Source organism: Sciurus carolinensis, chromosome 10 (genome assembly GCF_902686445.1).
Source record: "Sciurus carolinensis chromosome 10, mSciCar1.2, whole genome shotgun sequence".
Classification (NCBI taxonomy): Eukaryota; Metazoa; Chordata; class Mammalia; order Rodentia; family Sciuridae; genus Sciurus; species Sciurus carolinensis.
In genome coordinates this window covers 37,144,522-37,155,670 of record NC_062222.1, presented here as the reverse complement: position 1 = coordinate 37,155,670, position 11,149 = coordinate 37,144,522, and the positions used below count along the sequence as shown (strand labels likewise).

General features: G+C 33.1%; 1 protein-coding gene across 2 annotated transcripts in view; it reads left to right on the top strand.

The window, feature by feature from the left end:
- The window catches only part of Fstl5 (follistatin like 5), a 776,424-nt gene that overhangs the window by 260,436 nt on the left and 504,839 nt on the right, over positions 1-11,149 (top strand). For both annotated transcript variants that reach the window (XM_047567007.1, XM_047567006.1), the window contains exon 4: positions 5,359-5,607. In XM_047567007.1, the coding sequence (XP_047422963.1) occupies positions 5,359-5,607 (249 nt within the window). The remainder of the gene's footprint in view (positions 1-5,358; positions 5,608-11,149) is intronic.

Genomic DNA, 11,149 nt, shown 5'->3' with positions numbered 1-11,149 from the left:
TTGATTTGGAGAAAGATCAAGATGGTGGAGTGAACATGGGTAACAAATCTCAATTTCTCAACCCTTTGGGATTGAAGCAGTGAAAGCATAGCAGATTAAAGAGGTGGATGACAGAGGGAATAGACAGGAGCAAAATATTGCACTCTCAGAGACTTGGAGGTACTTGGAAATTTGTGTTGCTGGAATAGAAAACAGGAAAGAGTTTTGGGAATTTCTTTGAAGTGGACCCTCTGAAATGAAATTGCTATGAGCTAAAGGCTCATAACCACTAACCACTAACTCTAGGAGTGGAATGGAGAAGAACAGAAAGCAGAAGACTGACAAGAAGAGTGTAGCATACACTCTTGGGATTGGTGCATACCTCTGATGTGCAACACTGTGTCTTATTGATTCTTCATGCCTCAACTATGAGCCATTATTGCATGGCCTAATTAATGCCCCAACATGCATGTTAGCTGGATGTCCCAGCCACAGGATCATACTAAGTGCCCCAGTTGTAGCCCATCTCCATAAACCCTAGCTATAGGATTCCTGGTGCCTGTTCAACCTTGACTGCCAAGTCTCTATTGTGAATTGCCATATATTATGCACCCCAAAATCTACCCAGTCTAACTCACATATATCTTCATAGCTCTGAGCATTTGTAGAAATTTTATAGGCAGCCCCCAAAGACTACTTACCAACTAGGGAGAGAGTCTGGCTGCTAGATCACACACAACTAGGGCATTTCCTTTGACTCTTAAAAATCATTCAGCATCCTGGACACACCAAGAAATTACAAGAGCAACCTAAGTTCTTACCAGAGAACTTACATGGATAGGTGTTAAGACCTGAGTTCAGCACAGTTTCTGAATCAGAAAGCTGACCTAGGTGACAAAATGTAAATATATATAGCTCTCCAATCCAGCATAGAAATGACTGGTTTGGTTGCTATCTCCATACCCAGAGAAACACAGAAGACAAACTGAAGAAGTATGAGCATTTCCCCAAACCTGGTGTATTTCAAATCTGAAATACTCAATAATACAGCTTTTCACCCCAAGGAGCTCAGCAAGGAATAAGTTAAAAGTAGTGATAATTTTTGTTTTACTGGTGTTATCTTCTGTGTTGATTTGACAGTTTTGTCCATTATTTGATATTGCATAAACTATTCCAATTTTATTTCTTTTCATGTCTTAATGAAGTAATTGGCCTTTTCTTTCTTTTTTTCTTCAGGCTCAATTTTAGGCTTTCTCCTTTTGTCTCTTTCTCTTCTTGCATTATCTACCTTTTTTCTCTTGTCCCCACAACTTTTTTCCTTGATTCTTCTTTTTTACTTCTTTTTATGTTTTATATTTTAACGGTTATTGTACTTTCTTTAATACCTAATTTTCCAGCCACCTAAAGCTTTACTTCCTTTTTCATATTCAGACTTGAGAGTCTTGGAAGAGATTTACAATAAGTTTTTATGGTTTGTTTTTATGTGATTTACTGTGAAGTGGTTGCAGTTGATGATTATTTATCTTCTTTCAAAGTGATAACTTTGGGCATTAATCATTTTACTATAATCATGTTGAGTGGGTGTTTTGATACAGAGATACACCTTAAGTCTAGTGCACATAGTAAAGAAAACAGCAGCTCATAAAAGAACCTCACAAAATAATAAAAAAAAAAAAAATAGCCATCCTACCAGGTATGGAAATATCAACATAGAAATACAAGAAAAATGAAAAAACAAAGTAATAAGACACATTCAAACATCCATAACACTCCAGTAACCAAACCTACAGATATCAAAGTAGAGGAAATGATGAAAAATGAATTTAAAAGTTGATTGTTAAAATAACAAATGAACTAAAATAAGGCATGAGAAATAAACTAAGGAAGATAATGCAGAATATGAAAGAGAATTTCAGTAAAGAGATTTTTAGAAAATACAGAAATCTTCAATCAAATAAAAACTCAGTGGAGACTCACAAACAAACTAGATTATGATGAAGAAAAGAGTGAGAGAAGACACAGATTAATGTCATTGAAACTTATTCAGTGAAAGAATAGCCGAAAAATTTCTGAGTCTTGGTAATGAGATTGACAGGCAGGTACCGGAGACATTTAGAACTCTAAAAAGACACACCCAGAAAAGAACCACTCCATAACATATTATAGTTCAAATGAGAAAAGCGAATAATAAAGAAAGAAATTTAAAAGTTGCAAGAGAGAATTGCCAACTCACTTATCAAGGCATATCAATGTGAATAAAGTAAATTTCTGAGCAGAGCGCTAAAGACCAGGAAGCACAAAATAATCTATTTCAAGTCCTCAAAGTAAATAGTTGCCAACCTTGTTTACCAAAGCCAACAAAATTATCCTTAAGAATCAAAGAAGCTAAAAAAAAAAAAAAAGAATCAAAGAAGCTATAAAAACCTTTGAAAATAAACATAAACTAGAGGAATTCATGACAACAAAGCAAGCACTGCAAAGAATATTGAAAGGAATCATGCACACCAAAGAGGAAGATAAAAATAAGAGACCATGGAAAATAATAAATCAAATTAGAAAAGCAATTAAGCAAGTAAGACCGAGAAATGCTTCCAAAATTGTAAATACAACAAAATGGCAGGAAATAACATATACCTGCCTATAATAACATGGCATGTAAATGTTCTTAATTCTCCAATTAAAAACCCAGACTAGCCCATTGGATTTAAAAACAAAAAAAAATTCGATTTTTAGTAGTCTCCAAGAAATATACCTCAAAGTAAAGTCATTCACAAACACAAAGTGAAAGGAAAGAAATTGATATGCCCTGCAAATGGAACCCAAAACCAAATAGGATGAATCATTCTCATAACAGGCAAAGCAGACTTCAAATTCAAATTAGTAAGACAGCGGCTGCAGTTGTGGGTTGTGACTCAGTGGCAATGCCCTTGCTTAGCATGTGTGAGGCACTGAATTCCATCCTCAGCACCACGTTAAAAAAAATGAATAAACGAAGATAAAAATAGTCTTAAAATTATTGAGACAAAAAATTATTTGATATTGGTAGAGAACAATCCAACAAAAAGATATGATTGTAAATAATTATGCTTCAAATGTGGGTACACCCAATTACAGAAAACAAATATTATTAGATATAAAGGGACTGATAAAACCCAATACAACACTTCAGTACAACAATATCATTAACAGGTCACCCAGGTAAAAAGTCAACAAAGATATATCAAGTTTGATCTATACAATAGATCAATTAGACTTAACAGATATCTACAGAATATTTTATCCAATAACAACTTAACAAACATTCTTTTCATCTTTTCATGGACATTTCTCCAAAATTGATCATAAGATTAATTCATAAAACAACTATTAGAAGATATAAAATATTTTAAATCATATCTTGCTTTATTTTCAACCATAATTCAAACAAATTAGATATGAACAAGAAAAACAACAGAAATTATATTTGTAGAAAAATGGGCAAATTTCTAGGCACATACGAGCTATCAAAACTGAACCACAATGATACAGAAAACCTTAATAGACCAATAACAAAACTAAGGACCAGATGGTCTTGTAACTGAATTTACCAGATCATACCAGTAACTCCTCAAGTTATTCTGGAAAAATCGAAAGGGAGATAACACTTTGAAAGAGATTCAATGAAGTGTGTATCACTGTGGTACCAAAACTGGATAATGATATTTCAAGGAAAAAAATCTACAGACCAATATCATTGCCGAACATAGCTGCAAGCATACTCAATAATAATAGCAAAAAAGAGCAAAATGAAATTCAACTATACATTAGAAAGCTCATACACAATGATCATGTTAGTTTTATCCCTGGGATATAAGGATCATTCAACATTCACAAATCAATAAAAGTAATACACCACATAGGTAGAATCAAAGACAAAAATCACAAGATTATCTTACTCCAGTTTGAATAGCAAGCACCAATACTACAAATTCCCACCAGGTGCAGTGGCATACCCCTGTAATCTCAACCATTGTGGAGGGTGAAGGGAGATTGAAAGTTGAAGGCCAGCCTCAGTAATTTAGCAAGAACCTCAGAACTTAGTAAGACCCTGTCTCAAAGATAAAATAAAAAGGGCTCAGTGGTAAAATGCCTTTGAATTCAATCCATAGTACCACAAAAATACTTAACAAAATTAAGAATAAATATTTGGGAGAGTGCTGGGCAAAACAGACTCTTAAACACTATTGGTGGAAATGTAAATTAGTACTGCAAATTTTATAAAAATTGGTATAGGGTTTTCTTAAAAAGCTAAAAATACACCTAACATATGATCCACCTCTACTTTATATTTATCCAAAAGAATTGCAGTCAACATACTTTATATATATATATATATATATATATATATATATATATATATATATATACCTGTGTTTATCACAGCAAAATTCACAATATCCAAGTTATAGAATCAGCTTATAAATGACTAGAAAAAGAAAATTTGGCATATATTTTATTCTGCTATATAGAAGTCCAAAATTATGCCACTTGCAAAATAATGTATGGAACTAGAGACCATAATTTTGAGTGAAATAAGGTAGAATTGGGGAGAAATTATCATGTTTCCTCTCATATGTATAAGCGTATAAGCTAGGGGAAAAGAAAAGGGGGAGAAATGATCACCATGAAAATAAAAGGGTGGTCATTAGCAGAAAGGAAAAAGGGAGAAGAAGATAGGAATGGCAGGTATTGGGAAGTAATTTGATCAAATTGCGATTTTGTGAATATGCAGATATTCCACAATGAAAGCCACTGTTCTGTGAAATTAGATGTCCCTATAAAAATTGATTTGGGAGTGCATGTATCAATATAAAACTAAATTTATAAAAATAAAAATAAATTTGTTTCCTATAAATTTGTTTCCTTTTCTGTTTTATAAAGAGAAAACAACATTAACACTAAATGGAATTTTATATATACAAAGGCCTTTAAATCTTGATAATCTTACAACAATATATTCTTGTTATCCCTGTTTTCCCGGTGAGGAAAGTAAGTGAGTTAGGCGCCCACCAAGATCTTAAGGTTGGCAGGTTGTGAAGCTGTATTTTATACTTGATCAGAATCTGTTTTCATTATGATGCTGTTATGTAGGGAGATAGTTTAACTTTACACATGATATTACTCTGAGAAGAAAGAAGAGGATTCAGAAGGAAGTGGGGAGGAAGACTGAGAGTGTTTTGAAAAAGTTCATCTGTAAGTTTTGATATAAGCCTCTTCTCCATTGAAACAACAGTGCAACAGATAATATTGAAATCATTTTGGAACATATTCTCTTTCTGACACTTTGAAATGCACAGATTATCTGAACTTAAGAAACAGTTTTCTATTCTTTATCTTCAGGATTTCTGATTCAGGATGGCCCTTTTGGATCTTGTGAAAATAAGTACTGTGGCTTGGGAAGGCATTGTGTGATCAGCAGACAGACAGGGCAAGCGGAATGTGCCTGCATGGACCTTTGCAAACGACACTACAAACCTGTGTGTGGATCTGATGGAGAATTCTATGAAAACCACTGTGAGGTACACAGAGCTGCTTGCCTGAAAAAGCAAAAGATCACCATTGTTCACAACGAAGACTGCTTCTTTAAAGGTAAATACAGGTGAACCTGAAGGGTCACTTCTATTTCCTTTCTATTCTCTATTAGTGACTTTTGCTTAAACTTTAGTATAATTTTATATTAGCAAGTGTCTAAAATAGGGAAAAGAAAAAGTTAGCTTAATTATACTGATAAGCAGCAGTGTGTAGAAATTTACATGGATACAATTCTGATACTCAGTTATGAAAATAAAGCAGGCCAAAATATGACTCAATTTAATTTAGCTTTCAGCATTGCACCATATGGCTTCCCATGCTATGTTAAGGACCCAAGGTGGCCAATTCAGACTTCAGTTAAACATACCCAATGAAAAGCACCTGGAGTGGAATTGAGGGAATAATGAATGCCAAGTCATGCTGTGATAGCATCTCATTTTTTTTCCTCATTAAAAGTGATACTTTCAGTTTGTACCACATAATTCAAATTTTAAGGAATCTACAATCTCCCACTGAAATAGATATGAAGAATTCATAATAAACTCAATTAGTAAAACTGAGAAGACAATAGTAAAAACTTTTTAGGGATTAATATTTATTTCCATATACTTTAAATTATTATTTTATTGAAAGATAAATTATTAAATTAGCAATTTTGAACCTACTGTATCAATATCTTTAATATGAATTTACTTATAAACAAATTTGTTGTTTGTTTTATTTTATATTGGGGGAAATACTTTATGCTAATAATTACGATCCAGAATGAAATTTTAGAATTAAATGTATATAACTTCCATCATTCTAAAAAGTTTAATGATCAACATGATTCCTAATCTTTGGTCAGTTCTAAGTCCTAGTTTTTTGGAATGTGCCTGTGTGTTTATAACTGAAAGATTATGTAGCATTTTTATTCTTAACTAAAATTTATGGATGAATATGCTATTGTCCTTCACTCATACATTTGTTAAGATAAAATAAATACTACTTTTTTTCTTTTTTAGATCATGGTAGAATAGACTATTATTTCTAAGGTCAAAAAATGATAACACTTTTCAAATGATACAAGATGCAGTATATCATAATTACTATGGCTACTAGGAGTCACACATAATGTAATATTATAAGAAAACAGTATAGTGTTCCTTCTGCCAATTAAATACACACATAGAGAATTTCATCATACTACATTCACTTCTTTTGCCAAATCAATAGCAGAAACTTTGTTCTTTGATCATTACCCTTTGGGATAAAATCAAATTTTTCAAAAACTTAAAATTGGTAAATTGGTTCTATTAACATTGAATTTTGGTTTTCACAGAGAAATATTTTTTTCTGTGATTTTGACCTGAGATGGTACAGTGGAAATTATACAACTGCACTGATATAAAATATCATAAGCTTCAGTTTAAATGATATATAGTAACATAAATATGTTAACTTAGAATCATATTTCAAGTTAATGTTTTGTTCACCTGATATCCAGCAATTAATTATAGACACATATGATATTAAATATCATGTAGGAAAATAGTGCAGTATACTTAGTGTTTTGTTTTATAGAAGGATACTTTAGCATGAGGTCACTTACTATATCCAGACCTGCTTGAGAAAGATATCAGGTAGATTATCTTTCTTATGAGTCTCCTTCATAAAAAATTGTTCGAAACACTTTTGTCCTTCAGACTTATATTAAGCATTTTTATTAGATCTGTATTTGCTTTAAAATACATCATCATACATAGTATTTAAATTCCATTTATATTATCTGAGTAATTTACCAAAGTTCAGCAGTTCTCAGAAACCATGGGTTTTCTTTGTTTGTTTTGATTATTTGCCTAAAATACAGTTAACTTGTAAAATAACTTTACTTCAGCAGAAGAGAAGTAAACAATATAGAAAAAAATGAATGAACTGTCTCATTGGTGTGTATTTGACCAAGTTTATGATGTCTAGACTCTGTAAAACTGAAATCCTGAGATTGTTGTGATGGCTAAAACCAATTCTGTGATTATGGAACTTTAGCATTTTGCTTCTTATACTGGTCCAATGGAAGAACAAAATATTTAAATTCAAGAACTATAAAATCTTGTATTTAGTTATGTATTTTTTCAATAGAAAATCAAATTAAAAAAACAAATAGGAAAATCATTTTCTATTTTGTGACTAATAAAAGATGATTGTGAAAACCTTAAATGGCAGGTCAAGAAACAAGAACCAATCAGGTTATGAACTATTTTTTTTATTGTGAACAAATGGGATACATGATGTTTCTCTGTTTGTACATGGAGTAAAGGTATACCGTTTGTCTAATCATAAATTTACATAGGGTAATGTTGTTTGATTCATTCGTTTACATTTTCCCTTCCCCCCTCACCCTCCCACCCCTCTTTTCCCTCTATACAGTCCCTACTTCCTCCATTCTTGCCACCCTCCCTAACCCTAACCCTAAACCTAACCCTAACCCTAACCCTAAACCCTCCCACTCCCCCATTATGTGTCATCATCCACTTATTAGCGATATCATTCATCCTTTGGTTTTTTGAGATTGGCTTATCTCACTTAGCATGATATTCTCCAATTTCATCCACTTGCCTGCAAATGCCATAATTTTATCATTATTTATGGCTGAGTAATATTCCACTGTATATGTACACCACAGTTTCTTTATCCATTCATCAATTGAAGGACATCTAGGTTAGTTCCAGAATCTGGCTATTGTGAATTGAGCAGCTATGAACATTGATGTGGCTGTATATCTGTAGTATGCTGATTTTAAGTCCTTTGGGTATAGGTCAAGGAGTGGGATAGCTGGGTCAAATGATGGTTCCATTCCAAGTTTTCTGAGGAATCTCCATACTGCTTTCCAGAGTGGTTGCACTAATTTTCAACCCTACCAGCAATGTATGAGTGTACCTTTTTCCCCACATCCTTGCCCACACATATTGTTGCTAGTATTCTTGATAATCGCAATTCTAATTGGGGTGAGATGGAATCTTAGTAGTTTTGATTTGCATTTTTCTTATTACTAGAGATGTTGAACATTTTTTAATATATCTGTTGATTGCTTGTACATCTCATCTTCTTCTGTGACGTGCCTGTTCATTTCCTTAGCCCATTTGTTCATTGGATTATTTGTATTCTTGGTGTAGAGTTTTTTGAGTTCTTTATACATTCTGGAAATTAGTGCTCTATCTGAAGTATGAGTGGCAAAGATATTCTCCCACTCTGTAGGCTCTTTCTTCACATTACTGAGAGTTTCCTTTGCTGAGAGAAAGCTTTTTAGTTTGAATCTATCCCAGTTGTTGATTCTTGCTTTTATTTCTCGTGCTATGGGAGTCCTGTTAAGGAAGTCTGATCCTAAGCCGATATGTTGAAGATTTGGACCTCCTTTTTCTTCTATAGGATGAAGGGTCTCTGGTCTGATTCCAAGGTTCTTGATCCATTTTGAGTTGAGTTTTGTGCAGGGTGAGAGATAGGGGTTTAATTTCTGTTGCATATGGATTTCCAGTTTTCCCAGCACCATTTGTTGAAGAGGCTATCTTTTCTCCATTGCATATTTTTGGCTCCTTTGTCTAATATGAGAAAATTGTATTTATTTGGGTTTGTGTCCATGTCCTCTATTCTGTACCATTGATCTACCTGTCTATTCTGGTACCAATACCATGCTGTTTTTGTTACTATTGATTTGTAGTAGAGTTGAAGATCTGGTATTGCGATACCCACTGCTTCGCTCTTTCTACAGAGGATTGCTTTAGCTATTCTGGGTTTCTTATTCTTCCAGATGAACTTCATAATTGCTTGCTCTATTTCTGTAAGGTACATCATTGGGATTTTAATTGGAACTGCATTGAATCTGTATAGCACTTTTGGTAGTATGGCCATTTTGACAATATTAATTCTGCCTATCCAAGAACATGGGAGATATTTCCATCTTCTAAGATTTTCTTTATTTTCTTTCTTTAGTGTTCTGTAGTTCTCATTGTAGAGGTCTTTCACCTCTTTTGTGAGATTGATTCCTAACTATTTTATTTTTTTCAAGGCTATTGTGAATGGGGTAGTTTTCCTAACTTCTCTTTCTGAAGATTCATCACTTATGTATAAAAATGCTTTGGATTTATAAGCATTGATCTTGTAACCTGTTACTTTACTAAATTCACTTATGAGTTCTAAAAGTTTTCTGGTGGAATTTCCTGGTTCCTCTAAATATATAATAATGTCATCAGCAAACAGGGATAGTTTGAGTTCTTCTTTTCCTATTCGTATCCCTCTAATTTCTTTGGTTAAATTGCTCTGGCTAGAGTTTCAAGGACGATGTTGAATAGAAGTGGTGAAGGAGGGCATCCCTGCCTTGTTCCAGTTTTTAGGGGGAATGCTTTCAGTTTTTCACCATTTAGAATGATATTGGCCATGGGCTTAGCATAGATGGCCTTTACAATGTTAAGAAATGTTCCCACTATCCCTATTTTTTCTAGTGTTTTGAGCATGAAGGGATGCTGTATTTTATCAAATGCTTTTTCTGCATATATCAAAATAATCATGTGATTCTTAACTTTAAGTCTGTTGATATGGTGAATGACATTTATTGATTTCCGAATGTTGAACCAACCTTGCATCCCTGGGATAAAACCCACTTGATCGTGGTGCACTATCTTTTTAATATATATTTGTATGCGATTTGCTAAAATTTTGTTGAGAATTTTTGCGTCGATGTTCATTAAGGATATTGGTCTGAAATTTTCTTTCCTCGATGTGTCTCTGTCTGGTTTAGGTATCAGGGTAATATTGGCTTCATAGAATGAGTTTGGGAGGGTTCCCTCCTCTTCTATTTCATGGAATACTTTGAGGAGCATTGGAATGAGCTCTTCTTTAAAGGTTTTGTAGCACTCACCTGAGAACCCATCTGGTCTTGGACTTTTCTTTGTTGGTAGGCTTTTGATGACTTCATCTATTTCATTGCTTGAAATTGATTTATTTAAGTTGTGTATGTCCTCCTCTTTCAGTTTAGGTAATTCATATGTCTCTAAAAACTTGTTGATGTCTTCGAGGTTTTCTGTTTTGTTGGAGTATAGATTTTCAAAATAGCTTCTAATTATGTTTTGTATTTCACTCGTGTCTGTAGTGATATTTCCTTGTTCATTCTGAATTTTAGTAATTTTGGTTTTCTCTCTCTTTCTCTTTGTTAGTGTGGCTAAGGGTTTATCAATTTTGTTTATTTTTTCAAAGAACCAATTCTTCATTTTGTTAATTTTTCGATTGTTTCTTTTGTTTCAATTTCGTTGATTTCAGCTCTGATTTTAACTTTTTTCTGTCTTTTACTACTTTTGGTGTTGGTCTGCTCTTCTTTTTTCTAGGGCTTTGAGCTGTAGTGTTAAGTTGTTTATTTGTTGATTTTTACTTCTTTTGTTGAATGTGCTCCATGAAATAAATCTTCCTCTAAGTACTACTTTCATAGTGTCCCGGAGATTTTGATATGATGTGTCCTTTTTCTCGTTTACTTCTAAGAATTTTTTCATTTCCCTCCTGATGTCTTCTGTTATCCATTCAACATATAATAACATATTATTTAATCTCCAGATATTGGAGAAGTTTCTGTTTT